The sequence below is a fragment of the Suricata suricatta genome, chromosome 4 (assembly GCF_006229205.1).
Source record: "Suricata suricatta isolate VVHF042 chromosome 4, meerkat_22Aug2017_6uvM2_HiC, whole genome shotgun sequence".
In the NCBI taxonomy this organism is placed as follows: Eukaryota; Metazoa; Chordata; class Mammalia; order Carnivora; family Herpestidae; genus Suricata; species Suricata suricatta.
Window position 1 is genome coordinate 118,197,569 of NC_043703.1, and position 21,737 is coordinate 118,219,305.

The 21,737-nt window shown below is 37.0% G+C and overlaps 1 protein-coding gene across 5 annotated transcripts in view; it reads right to left on the reverse strand.

The window, feature by feature from the left end:
* The window catches only part of GCFC2 (GC-rich sequence DNA-binding factor 2), a 44,243-nt gene extending 22,811 nt beyond the window's left edge, over positions 1–21,432 (reverse strand). For 4 of the 5 annotated variants that reach the window (XR_003907913.1, XM_029937684.1, XM_029937685.1 and 1 more), the window contains exons 1-10: positions 21,081–21,432; positions 17,691–17,831; positions 13,267–13,491; positions 12,082–12,179; positions 9,047–9,162; positions 6,900–7,086; positions 4,678–4,801; positions 3,597–3,678; positions 2,988–3,097; positions 1,604–1,803 (exon numbers count right to left, since the gene is read on the reverse strand). Coding sequence is in view for 4 of the 5 variants with exons in the window: in XM_029937684.1 (XP_029793544.1) it covers positions 1,604–1,803; positions 2,988–3,097; positions 3,597–3,678; positions 4,678–4,801; positions 6,900–7,086; positions 9,047–9,162; positions 12,082–12,179; positions 13,267–13,491; positions 17,691–17,831; positions 21,081–21,348 (1,551 nt within the window). In the remaining variant the exon portion in view is untranslated. Of the gene's footprint in view, positions 1–1,603; positions 1,804–2,987; positions 3,098–3,596; positions 3,679–4,677; positions 4,802–6,899; positions 7,087–9,046; positions 9,163–12,081; positions 12,180–13,266; positions 13,492–17,690; positions 17,832–21,080 lie in introns of those variants that run through there. The other variant, XM_029937687.1, reaches the window with a different exon arrangement.
* Between the last annotated feature and the right edge of the window lie 305 nt (positions 21,433–21,737).

Consider the following 21,737-nt stretch of genomic DNA (forward strand, 5'->3'; position numbering starts at 1 on the left):
CTCTCGCTTCTGGTAAGCACTAGTTTGTTCTCCACGCTTAAGAGTATGTTTCTTGAGTTGTCTCTTTTTCCTTTGTTTCTTAAATTCCACATGTGAGTGAAGTCTTATGGTATTTGTCTTCTTCTGACTTATTTCACTTGGCATTATACTCTCTAGCTCCATCCATGTTGTTGCAGATGGCAAGGTTTCATTCTTTTCTATGGCTGAGTAATATTCCATTGTGCATATAGATAGATACACACACACCACATCTTTATTCTTTCATCAGTCAATGGACACTTAGGCTGCTTCCGTTATTGTGGCTACTGTAAATAATGCGACTATAAACATAGGGGTGCATGTATGAATTAATGTTTTTATATTTTGGGGGTAAATCCCCAGTACTGTGATTACTGGATCAGAGGGTAGTTCTATTTTTAACTTTTTGAGGAACTTCCATACCATTTTCCACAGTGGCTGCACCAGTTTGCATTCCCATTAACAGTGCATGAAGACTCCTTTTTCTCCACGTCCTCATCATCACTGGTTTCTTGTGTTTTTTATTGTAGCCATTCTGACAGATGTGAGGTGATATCTCACTGTGGTTTTGATTTGCATTTCCCTAATGATGAATTATGTTGAGTATCTCTTCATGTGTCCGTTAGCCGTGTGGATGTCTTCTTTGGAGAAATGTCTATTCATGTCTTCGGCCCAATTGTTAATCGGATTTTTGGGGGGGGGGTGTTGAGCTGTGTAAGTTCTTCATAAAATTTGGATATTAACCCTTTATTGGATATGTCATTTGCAAATATCTTCTCCTATTCAGGGAGCTGCCTTTAGTTTTTTGTTTCCTTCACTGGGCAGAAGCTTTTTATGGATTCTTAATTCACAAAACCTCCCATAAATCAACCCTTTCTTTCTCTTCCCTTTACCACTATCACTGTATATAAGGGGTTCACTACCTTGGACCTGGACTACAGCAATAGCCTTTTAGTTTTATCTCCATCTCTTCCTTTCCTCCAAGTTACCCAGGTGTTAAGGCTTCTTAAAACATTATTTCTATAATGCCACTCTTCCCATTATTTACCAAACTAAGTTCCTATCTCTTAATTTAGGATCTGGACATCTATGCAGCCTCTAGCTCCTAAACTAGGCTATCTCCTTATGCACCTTTACAAAAAAGGTTTTCCTTTTTTTCTCCTGTTTTAAATCTTATATACCTTTTAAATTCTCATTTAAATCCCCCCTCCTCTGTGTAGCTTTCCAAACCAAATATTCCCAATATAGTATCTCCAACTTCAGAACTCTTGGTACCTTATAGCAAACTGACTAAAATTCTTAAAAGCTAATACCATCTTCACATTTTTGAATGATTTAAAAATGACCTTGAACTTATCATAGAAGGAGGTAAAAAACCTACAAAAAAGTGTTTCCTTGACAGATGTTTAGTGCTATTCAGCCTTACAGATAAAGGAAGAACCAAAATAAGATGAATGCAGGTTACTACCCCAAAGCATTAATTATCAATTCCAATTCTGTATACTTTAAAGCTAACCTGATAACAAAGGTACTTCAGTAATGAATAGGATAGAACTATTTCTTTTAATATATTAAACTTAAATACCTTAAGAGGATTCCAATCAATCAAGTGAAGTCGGATTAGGGGATTTAAAAGCTTCGGTATGCATAAACTAATGAAAGCTTCATAATAAGAATCAGGAAACTTTTCTCGCCATTGTTGAAATTTCAACAAAATATTTTGGATATTACAAAAATCATCATGTACATCTTCAAAAATCTTCTTGTGATCTTGTAAAATTTCATCTGTAAACAAAATGAGTCTCAGTATATTATGCATTTTAAGTTTCTGACTTTGCTTCCTAAAACATAGTCATGTATAACTATGTATGTACTCAATGGAGCTGAAAACTTTCCTTTGAATATTAACATATAAATTAGCTTTTATTAAAAGCCACTTTAATAGCAATATTCACACTAACAAAATCCATCACTTATTGACCTTCTATACAAGGCAGGTGTGAGTACTATTTATAGACAAGACACAAGCAAACGTGAGATTAAGGGAGGTCAATGGATCTAAGATCACACAAAATAGAGACAGTCTTTAAACCCATCTGTTTGACTGTGAAGCCCACATTCTTTCTTCTTAACTTTCTTAAATATTTACTTCCTATTTTTGAGAGACAGAGAGCGAGGGAGAGGGAGGCAGAGGGAGGGAGAGAGAGTGAGAGACAGAGAGAGACAGACAGACAGACAGACATAAAATCCAAAGCAGGCTCCAGGCTCCAAGTTCCAAGCTGTCAGCACAGACCCCCACGCGGGGCTCCTGTGATATCATGACCTGAGCCAAAGTCAGTCACTTAACCGACTAAGCCACCCATGTGCCCCTGTAAAGCTCACATTCTTTCAAATATGCAACATTTTAGCTATGAAGCACTAAAATATTACTATATTTAAGTGTTTTATTTATTTTCAAATGATCTTATTTTTAAGTAACCTTTACCTTCAACGTGTGCTCCAACTCATAATCATGAGATCAAGAGTTGCATGCTTTACCAACTGAGCCATCCAGGCACTCCTAAATTTAATTGTTTTCAATTAAAAATGATAATACAGAAGTATGCAGTAGAGAGATGAAACCAAAATGTTCATGGTTCCTTTTACAAAAGATGAGAAAAGCTGAGAGAAAAAAATAAAGATGCAGAAAACTCAAATTGTTTCTCCATTTTATCCCATTTTTTCCAAAGGGAGGAAAAGTCTTCTTTCTTTTTTTAAGTAAACTCTACTCGAACTCACCACCCCAACATCATGAATCATAGGCTCTATGGACTGAGCCAGCCAGGCACCCCATGAAGTTTTGAAGGGGAAAAAAAATGTGTTCCTTTTTTCTTGAATTTCTTCAACTATATTTAAGGAGAATCATAGCAAAGCATTTCCTACCATTTCAATACTTCAAATTAAGACATATTAGAAACCTGGTAGCTGACCTTGGGTTTTTTGGAAGTCAATCATGTCTGAAGACAGTTCATCATCACTAGATGTCCCTTCCTGATGACCACAATTCCCAGAAAGTGCCCTTGCTTGTCTTCTTTGTGACCTGTTTTGGAATAAACCAAAACCAAATTAAAAACAGTTTCTAAAAACAAAACAAAACAAAAAACAGTTCCTGCTGAAAAGAAATGCTTTAAAACAAAAACTAGGAGTCATCATTTATTTAAAATGTCTATAATATATACCATCTTATTATTAGCCTATAATTTTGTTATTTTTGGCATTTAGGCATCATTACCTGAATTGGTGGTTCTCCCTCTTTTTCTGACTACCCAGATTTTAAACAGGGGGTAACAATATAATAATAACTGGCTTCTAGTTATAAGCAATTTCCAGACTAAAAAATGCCATCTTACCCATTCTTTTTGACTGATCTGATATGCCAGTGTGTCTTTAAACCTTGGGGGTAAGGACTGTTTAACTTTTGGTTGTAGGTCATTCTCACAAATTAGTGTTCAGTTATGGTTATTGTACCATATGGACTAACTATAGTTAAGTAGTGAAAAATATTTGCTCAATGATGCTCTAAGTCTTTATATAGCTACCTTCGAGATTCAATCTCTTCCAAAACTGATGGAGTTTTTTCATCTACAGCCAAGCTTCCATTTGTTGATGTCTCAGCTTTGCCTGTAACAAATAAATATAATACTGTAAATTCTTCAAAGAAATAAAATGAAATATCCTGAAAACAAAAGTTGTATTTTGAGTGTATATACATATAGGTGTATGTGTGTGTGTGTTAGTATGTGTGTGTGTATATATATATATATATATACACACACACACATATATATAAACACATTTAATATGCTTAAATTACATACTTCATCATGTAATAAAATTACAATGTTAATTCCCTATCACAATATTAATAGGCATTGAGCCTGCTAGCCTAAGACATCTTGGCTGGTGTATACAGTTCAGCACTTGAGACAGCAGTAAAATTCTACCATGTTTCTTTGTCTTGTATTCTTTTTGTTTTCACCAGTTTTTTTCTATCCCTGAATTATATAATAATATATAATAATATTTGCATTACCAGTAAGTTATTCATATTATTTCTTAGTCTGTACCATAACTTATAACAAATACAAGTCATGTGTTTGAAAGTCCTTTTGCTTTAATCAGCTACTTGCTTATGATCTCATCTCTTTCACTATTCCCCAACAGCACCTTAATCAAAGGAAGGCATCCCTGAAAATACAAAACCAGTCTGAGAACCAAAAGGCAGCATCCAAATCTTATTTGAGATCTTACAGATGATTCTCTACTGAAACCCACCAAAATGTCTTTAACCTCTATCCCTAATCCATGGATTGGGGCATTAAATCTTTGTTAAGTTAGATTTCTGACAACTCATCTAAACAAAATCAATACATGGCCATATACTGTCTCAAACACCACATAATTAGAAGTTATAATTTTTATTTTTTGTTTTAGACTTAATTCAAGAGATTTTGAAGCCCTAGTTCCAAATATTTTGAGGTTTTTGCAAAGGGGTAGGTGAAAGGCTAGTGGGAAAATATACAAAAAAGCATTTTTTAAATATAGGAATAAAAATATCTTTATTCTCTAGCTGATAATCCAGCTTAATAATAAATCATATTGAATATGAAAAACACTAACGTGATAACTGTTGTAAATACGTTGATTCATGTTTTAATTCATCTTGCCTGCGTTTCATAAAGGTCATGGCTTGTTTTAAAAGGAGTGCATGCATGGATGACTCTATTTCTTGGATGCTGACAATCTGAAATACACATATAAGTAACATTTTGTAGATCATCAATAATCAATTATAAAAAGTAATACTCAAATAAGCATATGTATGCGCTCAATACTCATATAAAAGGAACATTTTTCAATACTACATTTTAATTGAAAAAATACTGTGAGATACAGACCTAGCTTCCAATACTTTAATACTGATAATCAACTTACTAAAACAGCTATAAATGTCATAAATAATTAAAGCTAATGGACTGGAGTCAGAAACATAGATAAGAGTGAATAAATAAGTATTAGGAATTTAAAAAAAACTTTGAAAGCACACATGCATGAGTTGGAGAGGGGAAGAGAGAATTCCCAAGAAGTCTCTGCACTGTCAGCATGAAGCCCAATGTGGGGCTTTAACTCACAAACCATGAGATCATGACTGAGCTAAAATCAAGAGTCAGACGCTCAACTGAGCCACCCAGGTACCCCCAAATAGGATTCTTCTTTATTTCAGATATTAGAAGGAGAAAACAAAGGGTACAGGGACTTTTCATAAGCTGAGGGGGCAGACTGTAGCAGGGTACTTGAGAAAACTGATAAATCTGAAAAAAAAAAAAAAAAAAAAAAGGGGAGAATAGAAGAGACCTAACCAGATAAGTAAGAAAGAATGAAGCAAAAATGAATGATTAGTTAAAATTGGCATTCTTAAATTTCTTGAGCTACAATTCTCCTCACTCCAATGATGTTCCCACAGCAGCTGCCCTGCATCAACATGTAGGCTAATGAGTCTTTAACAGTTTAATTCTTCAAGAATCAATGAAGAAAGTTGTATTGCAATAAATACTTCAGAAAGTAACTACCAAGTGACAGTAAAAGGTAGTCAACTTGAAACAATTAGAAAAAAAAAATCCAACTTTCTGATAGTATTTTATTTATGTTTTTTATTTATTTTTGAGAGACAGAGACAGTGCGAGCAGGGGAGGGTCAGAGAGAGAGGAAGATACAGAATCTGAAGAAGGCTCTAGGCTCTGAGCTAGTGGTCAGCACAGAGCCTGATGCAGGGCTCCAACCCACGAACTGTGAGATCATGACCTGAGCTGAAGCTGGATGCTTAATCAGCTTAGCCACCCAGGTGCCCCTTGGTAGTATTTTAAATGTAAATAAAAAGCAATGAAATAGAGTGTATTTTAAATGGTTTGTCTACTTAAAAAAAAAAAAAAATCAACTCAAGACCCAAATGTAAGAACTTAGTAGGCATAAAACAAAAACAGAACTTGGAAAGAATGATTTATAAATCTCATTAACACAAAAATGTCAAAAGATCAGGATGTCAAAGAAAAACTGCAAATGAAATCAGAAGACAAACTGGAAAGTTTACCTATATCAAGTAGCATTAAAAATCTTAAGCAGTAAAGAATTTTCACTATATAAGGGGGAAAAAAGTAAAAAGGAAAAAAAGTTGTCACTATAAAAAGATAACAAAGCAAAGACAACAACTCACCAACAGACATGTGTTAATAAAATAAAGATTTTGAGATCAAAATAAGTATGTACAAAAACCATTATTTATTTTAAAAATTTAATGTTATTTTTGGGGAGGGGAAAGGGGAGAGGGGAGAGAATGAGAATGAGAATGAATCCTAAGCAGGCTGTGCTGATGGCAGAAAGCTCAAAGTGGGGCTCAAACTCCTTAACCATGAGACCATGACCTGAGCTGAAGTTTGATACTTAACTGACCGAGCCACTCAGGTATCCTTATAAAAACCATTTTTTAAAATGAAGTAAGCTGAAAATAAAACTTATGCAATCTTTCTGGTATAGAAATAATTTAGCAATGTTTCATAAGCCTTAAAAGATATTTAGAAACTCTGACTTAATAATTCACTTTCTAGGAATTTTTTTTAAACAGAATTTTAACACAAAAATTTAACTTTGTTATTTGTAATACCAAAATAAGTGCAAAGAAACCTAACCGTCTAATATTAAGGGGACACTTAATATCATAGTATGTCAAAAATGTGTAGGAAAATCCTAAAGAAAAGTATTTAGTAGTGGGATTTAGACTTTTCAAAAAATCTCATGGTAAGAGGATTTCTTTAAAAAAAGGAAATACTATATTTATGACCATGTACCTTTTCATTAAGACAGTCAATTAAATTTTCCACATAAATTTTCATGCTTTTATAGAATTTAAAATTTAGAGCTTGATTTGATGAATTCTCTAGGTTCTGGATGGTACTCTTCGAGCTCTCGACATCTTGTACATATTTTTCATATTCCCTCAGGTGTGAGCGGTGAGTATCCTGTAGCAATGTTAATCTAAATAAACAAAAGTAAATGAAAACTGCTTGTTTCTCCAACTTCTTTTTCTACTACAGTAACTATCAGTCTAATGGAATTTTTCTCAGAGCTACCTTACAGAAACCACCATGGAAACAATCATATAAACCTGGGTTTATAAGACTCGCGGAGCAAAGGAGACCACCACAATGAAAGAGGTCTCAAAGGAAATGGGAGGAAAGGACATCTACAGGTTTTTAGGTGCTTGAGCTAATCAGAGGATAATTCTAGAGTGAAAGTAAGTGTGGATTGATCAGAATTTGTAAACTAGGTGAGTTGCTAGACAATCCAAGGTCTTATGTATATGAAATACAGGAGTCCATGTGGAATTACTGTTAAATCAGTTTGTGGTCTTTCTTGGAATATGGGTATTACTGAGTAAGCTGGTATTGATAACATTTGAGCATATTATGATTTGGTATAATTTTATGTTTTGCGACTCGATGGTTTTCTCTATCATTGGAATCTGATTTTGTTAGAGGCATATTTCCAGTTTTTGCTGTCTTTGCTGTATCGCAAAGAGTTTGGATTATTTTATTTTCAATTATATTTGTTTCCATATATTTTTAAATTTCTTCTCTAACTGCCTGATTGGCCCATTTGTTCTTTAATAGGGTGTTCTTTAACCTCCATGTTTTTGGAGGTTTTCCAGACATTTTCCTGTGATTGATTTCAAGTGTCATAGCACTGTAATATCAAAGTGTGCATGGTACGATCTCTATTCTAGTGAGATTTTCAAATCATTTACTGTATTGTTTGGCTACATAATTTTTTTAAAAATAGCTTTGCTTTGTTTATATTCTCACTTTGTTTATGTCCTGTTTCCCTGATTTTGTTGTGTTGTCTTATAGCACATTCAGCTTCTAGAAGTAGATTATGATGAATTATTTGTCAAGTAATTAATAGATCTCCTTTTTCACAATTTGTTCCAGAGATTTATTTTGTTCCTTTGGTTGTGCTAGGTTTCCCTGTTTCTATCTCTTGTTATTTTTTGGTTGATCTTGTACATCTGATAATGCACTTAAGGGAAACAGTTTCATATAGTGGAAGAACATCACCAATCAGCCTGGCTAGAGATGTGGATGGCTGAGGGAGGTCTTCTCAAATCTTTTATGGGGGACAGATTTCTGGGTTTCTCTATGAAATTTCCCTATTACAGAATTTGTGGGTTTTTTAAGTGTTCATAGTCTCTTGCTCCCTTTGGTGTTTGTCTGAAGTACTCTAAGCTTTCTGGCTCTGTAACAACAGAGCTCTCTTTTGTTTTCTGTGGCCCCCAGGTATCCAAGGTATGACAATTCAGGATGCTGAGACAGACAGGGCAGGGAGCAGTCCCTCAGACAGTCCCTTCAAAAGCCCAAAATTATATCTATGTTCCGCTCTTCTTTTCCCCCCCTCTCAATGGAGAAGCTGTGAGCTGGGCTTTAGTGTGGGCTTGCAAGAGTGGCTGATACAACTGAAATGAAATGGCTTTTCTTATCCATTACAATGTGGCTCTTCTTGGCTTTGAGCTTGCTTGGTATAAGGTAACTGTCTAAACTGGTTTCTGGAGTTCTCATAAAGGCTTTTTAGACTGCATATTGTCAGTTGGTATTCTAGGAGGAAATGAGGTATGGGGTTTCCTACTATGGCATCTCGCCATCACTCCCAACTTATTATTTTTAAAAATTAAAGGTTATTTAACAATGTAGACAAAAGCTTATAAAATGTTAAAACAAGAATTTGATTTATATGGATTTTAAGCATGTAGTATTTATCTATTATAAAGATTAAAAAGACCTATATAGAAAGGAAATCAGTTGTGCTAGTGCTATAACACAGGTGATTTTTTTTTTTTTTACTACAAATCTGTTGAATATTAGTATTTGTAGTTCAAAAGAAATAGTGCTTTTTTCACTATTAAATGTCTGGGACAAATTATTTTAAGATCAATTCTACTTACCTAGTATTTAATTGCTTCTTTATAATTTCTAAATTTACCGGTGGGAATGAAGTGGAAATATCAAACTTCTTCACTGTTTGAGATTTACTGCTGTAGGAAAGATCTAGGTCTCGTCCCTAAAAATATGAAAATTTATATAGTTTTAAAAGACTCATTAATCTTACAATTTGACAGTTTTCACTGTTACAAATTCTCACAGTTTAAAACATGGAACTTTAAACTTGCATGCATGTAGAAAATTACCAAATCTTACTTTTCACAAAAGCTTGCTTCTTGGTTATTATTTTTTTTATTTTAGAGAGAGACAGAGATTGTACACAAGTGGGGAGTGGAGCAGAGGGAGAGAGAAAGGGAATCTTAGGCAGGCTCCATGCTCAGTCTGACGTGGGACTCAATCCTATGCCCCTGGCATCATGACCTGAGCCGAAATCAAGCGTTGGACCCTCACCTAAATGAGCCACCTGGCTGCCCCAATATTATACAATTTTATAATTAGTTACTGTTATAACTATGTAATAGAAACATGGGAAAATATTTATAACATGTCAAGCAAACAAACCAGAATTTGAAATTGTATATATATATATATATATTGTGGTTCCTAAACTACATGCAAGGCATTCAAGTGAACTCAAAGGGATGTTGTAAAGTATTTTAAATATAAATATTTTCAGGGAATACATATTCATCATTTATTGAGCTACCAGTTTTAACTAGTTCACAGCCACATCATTAGATTGTGCTACATAGTCGTCTGATGAAGTCTTATTAGTGGGTTTTGGGGGGATGTAATAAACAGCAAGTACCTACAGAAAATTAATTTGGAAAGGAGATGAGAATGGCAGTGTCTAATCTGATACCAACATCAGAGATGTCATGCAGTGCCTAAGAGGTGCACACATCTCATAAGTAACTGTTATTTAAAAATGAAACTAAAAGACTTTTCAATTTATCAGTGTTATTCTTTTCTAGAAGACTACTAAGTTAATAGGACATAAATAGTATTAAATTCTATGGCTTTAACTACTTAATAAATGGAATTGTTTGGTACTTCTTTTGGCCTGGGGGCACCAGAATAAAGTTATGGACACTGTGAGCTCCATGAATGGGAAGTCTGGGAATTTCTGATATATACTATGACTATAATTAAACAAATACTGAAAAAGGAATTATGCAAACCTAAGCACAGTAGGGACTGTGACATGTTTTTTCTCAAAGTATTTTTATTTTTCATGCTGTTGCAACACTGATTTTACTAAAAATGGGGAAGGGGGGGGATCTAAGTCTATTACAGTTATACAAATAGCCACCCTCTAAATCATTTCTCTGGTCAGAGATTTCTAAATACTGTTATAACCAAACATTCACCTTTACTTAACTTCTTAGTTTCAGTATCATGGAGATCTTAACAATACTTTATTTACAAGAACAAATAATCTTTCAAAGCATTGTTTTTTTGTTTTGTTTCTTGTGCGTGTGCAAGGGAGAAGCAGAGGGAAAGAAAGATTCTTAAGCAGGCTCCATGTCCAGTGAGAGCCCAATATGAGATCTCAAGACTGAGATCATGACTGTAGCTGAAATCAAGAGTCAGACACTTAACTAACTGAGCTACTCAGGTGCCTCTCAAAGCATTCTTTTTAAACAGATTAAAAAAATATAACCTTTATATTTATATAAAGCATTAGAAGCATTTTGTTTTAAATCATTGAGACTTATAGCTACCTACTCATGTAGGTAACATTATCTTCCCATTTTACTGATAAGAAAACAGATTTAGAAAATTTGGGGCACCTCAGTGGCTCAGTCCATTAGGCACCTGACTTCAGCTCAGGTCATGATCTCATGGCTCTTGCGTTTCAGCCCTGTGTTGGGCTCTGTGCTGAAAGCTCATGGAGCCTGCTTCAGACTGGTCCCCCACCTCCCCCTGATCCTCCCCCACTCAGACTCTGTCTCTCTCTCAAAAAAAAAAAAAAAAAAAAAAAAAAAAAATCAATAAACATTAAAACATTTTAACTTTTTTAATTTAATTTTTAAAAATTAAAAAAATTAAATAATTTGCTTAAAGCTGCACAAATATATATTGAGCACTCATAACATTAGGCACAGAGGGATACAACATTGAATAGTTAATAATTCTTGACCTCATGGAACATATATTTCAGTGGCATAGCCAGAACCCAAATCCAGGATTTTTGAGCTCAAGAACAGTTTTTTATATTTTATTAAAAAAATTTTTTTTTAATATTTATTTATTCTTGAAAGAGAGACAGCACGAGCAGGGGAGGGTCAGAGAGAGGGAAACACAGAATCCAGAGCAGGCTCCAGGTTCTGAGCTAGCTGTCAGCACAGAACCTGATGCAGGGCTTGAACCCACGAACTGAAGCCGGAAGCTGGATGCTTAACCAACTGAGCCACCCAGGTGCCCCAAGAATAAAATAAAATTAACTTAAAAAACTAAACATGTTTATTTGTTTAAACTTTGCATTTACACACCTACCATATGTCACAGTTACCATAAAATTAAAGATAAAATAAACATGGCTCCCTTAGGTGGCCTAATATGTGGAAAGTGTTTATAATCTAATGGGAAAAGAACAGGATATATAAAGTATAGTGAGTTGAACGGTGGCCAAAAGAAATGTCTATGTCCAGAATCTGTCAATATGACATCTGGAAAAAGGGTCTTTGTGTTTGTAATTAAGTGAAGTATCTCAAGATGAGAACATACTGTATTCAAGTGGGCCCTAAATCCAATGCCAAGTGTTCTTATAAAAGACACAGAGGTACAGAGGTGGCCACGTGAAGGAGACAGACCAAGGGGTTAAGCAGTCACAATGCAAGGAACACCTAGAGTGACCAGACGATGGAAGATAAGATTCTTCCCCCAAAGGGAGCACAGTCCTGCTAACACCTTGCTTTAAGATTGCTAGCTTCCACAACTGTGAGAATCGATGTCTATTTTAAGCCATCAAGTTTGTGATAATTTGTTACAGCAGCCTTAGAAAAGTAATACACATGGTAGAAAAAATTATTACCTCAGTGATTTTAACTGCTTTCCTCATCTGCTGCTGTTCCCAACTATCTTGAATTTCATCTTCCTGACTTTCTTCACTTGTTTCTTCATTTCTAGGTGCTAGGGAAAAAAGATTTATAAATAGTATTTTTCCTTCTAATTGCATCACCTAACATTTTTGGGGGGTTATAATGTGCTGCTGCCTTAGCAGCTTCACATGTGTTAACTTATTCTTCACAATAATTATGGGAAGAAAGCACTGTTATCATCCTTATTTTATAAAGAGGACACTCCTATCAGGAATTTAATAGTAACTTGTATAAGGAATGTGCTGAAGCAAAGACCTGAATCTGGGAATCCGTACTTATCACCAAACTGTTCCACTGAAAACACCAGTTTCACATATGGAGGAAAAAACATGGAAAAAAAAAATGGACCATTTCGTATTCCTTAACAGAGGTTATAAATTTTTTTTAAAATGCTTATTTATCTTGAGAGAGAGCAAGAGCCCACACATGAGCAGGGGAGGGGCAGAAAGAGGCGCAGAGAATCCCAAGCAGGTTCTGCACTCGATCTCATGAACCAGGAGATCACGACCTGAGTAGAAATCAAGAGGCAGATGCTTAACCTACTGTGCCCCCAGAGATTATAAATTCTACCTAGAATCAAAATATTAAAAAATAATTTCTGGGTTATAAGGAATGAAAAGTCTCTCATTCTGAAAAAAAATTATTTGAAGGGACAAAATTTTGGTAAAACATAGTATTGTTTATAAATGAGAAATGTGAAAATAGTCCTTTGAAACCTAAGGACTACTGGTAGAGGAAATTTTTTTATTAGAGCAGAGGAGATTTTAATAAATGAAGCCTAAAATCTCTGTACATGCTTCCATGCTAAAAAAAAAAAATCTTTGCAAAGGTGATAATGCAAGTTTTCAAGATCAAAAATAAGACTGCACAAATTTTCTAACCTGTCAAAAAAGATCAAGTGGAGGTCAAATAATACTATTACACATTATCTTTGGTGATAACATTTTAATAGATTTATCTTTTAGAGACTATGAGATTGACTAAATTGGTATTAAATAAAAACCAACTTTTAACACCTTTTAAGATATGACATATTACATTTTTATGGAGATTTGATCATGGTATTCTAGTGAAAAATCCCTTAATGTTTATATATTGTAAATAAATTAAGTATGTACTTGTTTCATCAGCCATCCTTTGTCTGTGTGTTTGAGGCTTTAGGGTAAATGGTATTCTCTTTTCATGGTCATCAGGCTCACTCTCAGGATCTTCATCACTGTTTTTCTTCATCCCAGTGATGGTAGAGGTATGTTTTACATCCAAAGAAATATAATCATCTTGGGTCCTGGCCAATTCACGTTTCCTGCGGGCTGCCTGAATAAAAGCTGCATCAGGGATATTTACTGAAAGAAACAAAGATGACAACACTGAACACCAAACACCAATAGAAATACATATTCCTTGTATTTAAATAAAAGGCACCATTTTTCTAATTTTTTCACTACTCTGATATGAATGTAACTAGAGCTCAAAACTTACATCAGTTACGAACGAAAATTATTTTTATAGACTAAATGAAAATTAGAAAATGAACCAAATCTAGAAGTATAAGAAAATATTCCACCACTTCATTTTATCTTTGAGCTCTCTTATTCATCAGATGTTGTCACTGTCTTTTTGTTGAGAGCTATTTCTCATTTCCAGAAGCTCTGAGACTGTGAGGGGAATAGGGATGTGGAGAGTTGAGCAAAGAGCTGCTTAGTCAATGGAAACTGTAGAGGTCAGAACGAAGGGGAATAGGCCAGTTAGGAGTCACAAAGAGGGATGCTATAGTATGCCCTGCCCCCACCCAGAGAATCCAAGCATACAGGGAGAAAGACACTTAAACCACACAGCCAAGGCAGCCTCTAAGGTCCTGTGATGATTTCCACATGAATAAATGGAAATTTAAAAAAAATAATCAGGTTCATTGAAGAATATTTAAGTAACATCTTTTAACAGAGCCTTGTGTTAGTTTAGTTTTTCGTTTTTATGTTTACTTTTGAGAAAGAGAGAGAGCACAAGCTGAGTAGAGTGGGAGGGAGGGAGACAGAGGATCCAAAGTCGGCTCTATGCTGATAGCACAGACGTGGGGCTCAAACTTATGAACTGCAAGATCATGACCTGAGCCAAAGTCAGATGCTCAGCCAACTGAGCCACCCAGATGCACGTAGTTTTTCTCATTTTATAGAATATAAACCACATTAATGTGGACTCTTCCAACTCAAAACAAGTTTCTTCATGCATTATCTATTTTTTTCTGGGGAAAAAAATGATTTCTTAAGCAAAATACTAAGGTAAACAATATGGTAAAAGAAATTTTCAATATTTGAAGCACTTCAAAATGTTAACTGGGATGTCAAGCCACCAAGGCTCAAGTAAAATGTCCTAAACTTTACCACAAGCTGATCTAGATTCTTTAAAAAAATTTTTTTTTCTTAATGTTTATTTTTGAAAAAGGGAAAGAGACCCAGAGCATGAGCAGGGAAAGGTCAGAGAGAGAGAGAGGAAGACACAGAATCTGAAGCAGGCTCCAGGCTCTAAGCCATCAGCACAGAGCCAATGCAGGGCTCAAACCCATGAAACACAAGATCATGACCTGAGCCGAAGTCAGACACTTAACTGACTAAGCCACCCAGGCCACCCATAATCCAAATTGTTTGAGAAATACATAGAAAAGGTTATGTGCCTGGAGATGTCGAAATGTTCCAAACTTTTGAAACAGAAAAAAAGAGAATTCAGAAATTACTGACCAAAATGCCCGACACCAGTCCTAAGGAAAACAAAAAGTGCTTGAATTATGAAACGGTAAGTAGTGATCACTAAAAATCAATATGTTCATTAAGAACAAGGAATATCAAATCAAGTGATTTACTTTTTATAGACTAGTACTAATTTATAGATTAGGTTCAGGGACATGATTCAGGTCAAATGTTTCTCCATCCTCCCAAAGCATTTAATAGTTTCCTTGTGGATAATGTTAAAAAGTATGGGGGGAAAAAAATCACATATTGCATTGGATTCTTAACTGGTTGAATAATTACTCAAAGGAAAAAAAAGTGGACCATGAAACACTGTAGCCACCTGCTAGAGGGCTTCGTATTTTGTCTTGTCTGCTTTAATTGTCTTTTTTTTGTTTAATTTATTTTGAGAAAGAGTACAAGTAGGGGAGTGGCAGAGAGAGACAGGGACAGAGAGAAGCCCAAACAGGCTTTGTGCTGTCAGCCCAGAGCCTGCCGCAGGCCTCGATCACATGAACCATGAGATGATGATCTAAGCCCAAATCAAGAGCTGGATGCTGATGACTGAGCCACCCTGCCCTGGTTTAATGATCTTAATGTGATATGAATGAAGATAAAAAGACATGTCTTTAAAACTGGGAGGGGCAGTTAATATATCCTAAATCTTCAGTACAGGCTATATTAACATTTCTTGATGCTGGTTACACATTAGAACCACCTGGGAATCTTGATAATCTACTGGTACCCAAACTCCCCATCCCAGACATACACACTGAATTCAGGTGATCTGAGGTGGAGCTGAGCAACAATATATTTTACAGTCCCGAGAAACTTACTGTAAAACCAGGGTTAAGATGATATACTCAGGTTCAAATACTCAAGTTTATGAATACAAAAACAGAAATACTTGAAGTGGAAGTGGTATTTGCAAATAAATGACTTGGTGGGGTTTAACAAATCACAAGAATGGAATCACTAGGAGATAATAGTCGTATACAAAGCTAATCCTCTCTCATGCTACAATAAAGAAGTAAAATTTCAGGAGTATTATCCTTTCTTGTCTATACACCAACAATCTAGCTCAAAGGTTCCCACATAGCAGATGCCGGCCAGACATGGATGAATTAATAAAGTTAGCATATTGCTTTATAATAAAAACATGCAGATTTATAAGTTAATATTTTTCACATATATCGTCTTATCTAAGGAACAGAGGTTAGTATCATGCCCCACAAGTAACACGCTACATCCACAACAATACCAAGACAGTGGTCCACTACTGGATCATTCTAAGAGTTCCACTGTCTGAACAAAATAAATGCACTCCCTGGTCTATGTACCAATCTCCAAACTTCTTACATTCCTTCATATTTTCTTCTCCAGAAGAAAAAGAAGGTAACCCTCACAGAACCGTTTTCAACGTTCAGTGTTTCTGAAATTCACATTCCAGAAGGGAAATTCTTCTCTGTGCTGTACTGTCCTGTACTCTGAGAGACATTTATCATTTGTCTCCAGGGCACTGTGGGCCAACAATACCTCAGTCACAATAATTAAAAACTATCACACACATTTGCAAACATGGTCTTTTCTCCTTAGGTGGACATTACTATCAACACTTCACAACTACTGGCTTCTACGGTCTAGTCCCCCACCTTCTATAGCAGTACTGTGACCACCTGAATTTATCCAAATTCCAAATCCAGCTCCTGAGCTGCACCAATCACATTCCAAGAGCTCCACAGCTGCATGTGGCTACTGGCTAACGTAATGGACAATGAAGATACAGAACCTTTTCATTATCCAAGAAGTTTTATTGGACAGCACTCTATTGAGAATCTAGACAATGCTTCACTTATCTACTAGGGTTCAACTCTGAATACTGGTTTCATCATTAAGTACTTCTGTACCTTGTAAATTTATATAAGAAAAAAATTACAAGACCTACTGCTTGTTATTTAATGTTGACAAAGCACTTTTTACGACATTGCAAGTCTTTAAAAATGCATTTAAACAATTAAAGTTAATTTGTTTCTTTTATAAAACTACATATTTTTATTTTCTGAGAAGGGGTCCCAGGCTTCATGAGACTGACAAGAGTCCACACCACAAGTTACACACCCTTAAGCTTGAGTAATAGACCAGAAGAGTATGTTCATCAAATATCTGCTACAACTTCCAAATGGTCACTGTAGTGCAAAAGCAGCCACAGACATTTATTTGCAAAAGCAGGTGATGGGTCATATTTGGTTCGCAAGCAGTAATTTTCCAACCCCTGAACTGGACTGATCTTTTCTAAAAGACAACAATGGCCATGCCATTTATTTGCATAAAATTTTCCATAATTCTCCCAAACTCTGTATTATCTGACTTCAATTTGTCTCTCCTCATTTTTTTTGTTATTCCTCTTACACTCCGACCAAATATTTTCATTCCAACAACTATTTTTAGTTCTCTGCATATGCTATGTTGTCTTCCCTAGAGTTTTATATTTGCTATATCCTGTACCCAAAACATCCTCACTAACAAATTCTTACCACTCTTTGGATACTGGCATTAATCACCCAGTGTAGCACACTGGTTAAGAACACAGGTTCTGGAGCAGACTGCCTGGGTTTGAATCCTAGCTCTGCCTCTTACCAGCTGTCTGACCTTGGGCATGTCATGTAATGGAAAAGAGCAGACAATTTTGGCACTTTGACAATCATTAGTAATGACATACTTGCCCCATACTTCACTAGGATTAGTTGTGTTATAAATAATAACAATCAGTAGAAAATACTGATATTAGAAATAAAGTTAACCAAAATACAAAATTTACCTACCTATTGATGAAAATTCTTCTTCCAGAGAGCTAGAGCTATTGGATGATAAACTCTGATCATCTTTATTTTCTGAGGAATGATGGGTTTCACCTTCTTCATCTGTTGAAAGATCAACCATGCTGGATTCTAACAGGACATTTTCTGAATATAACAAAGAATCAAGATAGTGGAGTCAACGAAATCTTACAGAACATATAGCATATGTATAATACAGTGTTTTAAATTTTCTCCAAGTATTTGAAATATATATACAGATCTTTCTCCATTTCCATTCTTTCTGAAACCAAGAGATAATCTAATAAATGTACAGACTTACCCTACTTATACAATCTACTTATTTCATATTCTCTTAAAAGATGCAATGAGAAAAGGAAACAGTACAGAAAAAAACAACAAAAAGGGAAGGAATATTTAAAACAAGAAAGAAAAATAGTGGTGGTAAGTTGGAAAACAAAAGAAACTAATGTACACTTACTATATAGTAGGCCCTCAAATCTGTTTTACAAGGTCTATTTCACACAATTATAGAATTTTGCAATTTTGTAAACACATGATATTATTGATGAGGACATTAGGGACTAGAGAGGCTAACATGTCGAGGGTCACAAAGTTACTAAGTGGAGAAGAGGGCTTTCAATCTAATTTCATTCGCCTCTGGAATTTAGACACTCTTTATATCATATTTCAATGGCTGGTGGCAAGTAGTACTGTAATGAGCACTGTGGTCTCAAACCACAAATCTCTTTGCTTCTACTGTGTGATTTTGGGAAGGAGAGTCTGCCAAATAATCTATTAAGCAGAGACAACATTAAGAGATAACACCCATGGAGGCACCTCGGTGGCTCAGTTGGTTGAGTGTCCGACTTCAGCTCAGGTCAAGATCTCACAGTTCATGGGTTCAAGTCCCGCATCGGGCTCTGTGCTGACCGCTCAAAGCCTGGAGCCTGTCTTCAGATTCTGTGTCTCCCTCTCTCTCTGACCCTCCCCTGCTCACACACTCGCTCTCTCTCAAAAATAAATGAAATATTTAAAAAATTAAAAAGAGATAATACCCATAGGGTGTTGTGAGAACTGAATGAACAAAATCTGAAGGAACTCATTGTATTATTGACAAAAAAGGGCTTGTTAGTTTATAATTATTTTGTATTTTTTAAATAAATTTTAAAACCTAAAGATTACATAAATAGTACTGTTTAATCTTAAAACTGTCCCTTAATTAACAGACCTATATAGAGTTAAAAAAAAAAATCTGTGGATCAAAACTTAGAAGACAAAGGAATACAACTACAGATGACATCCTTCTTTGCTGCTTATGACTGCTCCTGCCTGTTCCCAAAGTGGATGAGCACCAGAGCAGTGGTCCTCGGAGTATGGCCCATCAACTCTGGAAGTCCCTAGCACTCTTTCCGAGGCCTGTGAGTTCAACACTAGGCTAGTCACAATATTAGCATGTTATCTGCCCATTTTACTGTTGCTATTTATGTAATGAAGCAACAGCAGTGGTGGGTACAACTCCTGGCTTCTCAGTGAGAATCAAGACGGTGACAGCGACGTGTGGTAGCAGCCGCTGTACTGTTCACCACCATGCACTGCCAGGAAAAAAAAATCCAGTTGCACTTACCATCCTCAATGGAGCAATTAAAAGTCACTAACTTTATTAAATCCTGACTGTTGAGTACACATCGTTTAAATATTCTGTGGAACAACGTGGAAGTGTGTAGAAGGCACTTCTGGGGCCTGCTACAACACACTGGTTCTCAGTGAAAAGCACTTGTGTGAGGAGGTGCACGGTGAACTGGCCATGGTCTTCACGGAGCAACACCATTTTACTTGAAGGAATGACTGACAAACTCTACTTATTTCTACACGTATACCCGACAAATTTTCTCAAAAATGACAAAGGTGTGCCTATCACTTCAAGAATTAGAAATTTCAAGTGAAAACTTGAATTTTGGAAAACGTATCTTGCTCTGTGAGCATCTTTGCAATACTTAAAGACTGATGATTATCAGTAGTAACACAGTAACCTTAAAAGATTTTGGTGGGTGGGGGGAATACTGTATAATAAAATGTACCAATATTTGCAAACTCTGTGAACTGATACTTTCCAATAGTCTATGCATGATGTAGCCAGTCACGTATGGGCAAAAGTTCCATTCAAGTGCAAAACAGACCAATGGACTTTAATGTAATGGCATATAAAAAAAACTAAAAAACACTGTGTCAGTTACCATGTTGCAAACTTACCTTTAAGAAATTACTGTTGAGCTTTGTTGTAATACCAAAGCAGAACACCTGCAATCATCTAAAAGGCTATTAAGTATTCCTATTACACCACATACCTTGATTTTCTTTTCATATTTCAAATGAAACAACTTATCACAGCAGACTGAACGCAGAAACATCAAGATTTGCAAATGGAAAACAATGTCACTGCCACTTTTTTAAATAGATATGGGGGAGGCCATTTTTATCTCAAAACTAATGGAAAACTGCATTCTTATTAAACTCCAATTCTAACCAGAACACATTTTATATAAACATCTTCATGCTCCTTGAATTCTAGATTTAAAAATGCAAAGGTACTTCAAAACTACTGCCTTGGGGCGCCTGGGTGGCTCTGTCGGTTAAGCCTCCGACTTCGGCTCAGGTCAGATCTCACGTTCGTGGGTTCGAACCCCGCGTCAGGCTCTGTGCTGACAGCTCAGAGCCTGGAGCCTGCTTCCAGTTCTGTGTCTCCTCCTCTCTCTGACCCTCCCCCTCCCTTGCTCTGTCTCTCCTGTATCAAAAATAAATAAAACATTAAAAAAAAAAACTACTGCCTTGTAGTTGCCGTCATTACGGTACAGTCTACCTTCAATCCGCTGTGCTACCTGGTGACATCCATCGTCATTCTAATCTGCGTTCTTGCAAATAACTGATGAAAAATAAAACAAGCAAAGGAAAAAGTCCCCTAGATTCTTCTAATGTACTTACTCTGGTTAAGTGTTTTCTAGAAAACTAATTGGCGGCGTTTCCAAAAGTATACAAAACTTTCCTCTACCTAACAGGATCAGAAAACTTTTTTTTTTTTTTAAAGATCTGTGACAATTAGGTTCTTCATAAACAGCAAGTGCCGCACTCAAGCTACAACTGGGGAGAGTTCACCTTACGGTGCAAACACAGACGAACCACAACCACACAGGATTCTTTCCAGTCCCCGCAAGGAGCCCGACTCGGAGATGCGGGCAGCCGGCGAGCGGGTGCTCGGAGTCGGGCGGTCGGGCTCACGGTCGCCAGAAGTCAGCACCGCTCGAGGTCGGAGCGGTTACAGGAAGCTCCGGGACACCCCGCGGGCCTTTCCCGCCGCCCCGCCCGCGTCACGTCGGCTCCCCAGCCGCCCAGCCTCACCTGGGACACCCGAGCCGCCGCCAGCGCGCGGAGCCGTCCCCGCAGCGCGCCGGGAACTCGCCCACACCCGGCCGCGAGGGCCCCGGGCCCGAACACGCCGGTCCGCCACCTCCGCGCGGCCCGCTCCACTGGGCGGCCCTTCCTCTGTAGGGCCGGAGGCCGCCTGCTCCTCCGGGCCCCCGGGTTCAGCAGACGGCTCCTCGGCGTCCTCGCTGTCACTGGAGCGGGCTCGGCGCTGCCGGAAAGTCCTCTTCGGCCTGTGAGCCATGGCTGAGGCCGGGGGCGCACGCGCCAGCCCTCTTCCGGAACCCGCCAGCCGGGTCTCCAGCGTCCACGCCGGCGCGCGCTTCCACTTATAAGGCCTGGCCACCGCGTGCGCGCGCTCGTAGCCGCGCCGTGAGGACCGCCTTCGCTCTGCGCATGCGTGTTCTGCCTCTTTCGCTCAGGTGTGTTGAGTTCGGGGACAGGGCGGCCTGTAGATGCGAAGCGTTCTCTTTGCAAGCCCTACTTGTGCTATAGTGGTGATTTGTTGTTGAAAGAGTCCTGGCGATGTGTGTCACGGTGAGCAGCACTCACAGGCTCTCCTTGTGCAAACACTATCTGAGAATCAGGCACTATACCCACATCCTCGACTGGAACCGCATCTGCTGTCTTCTA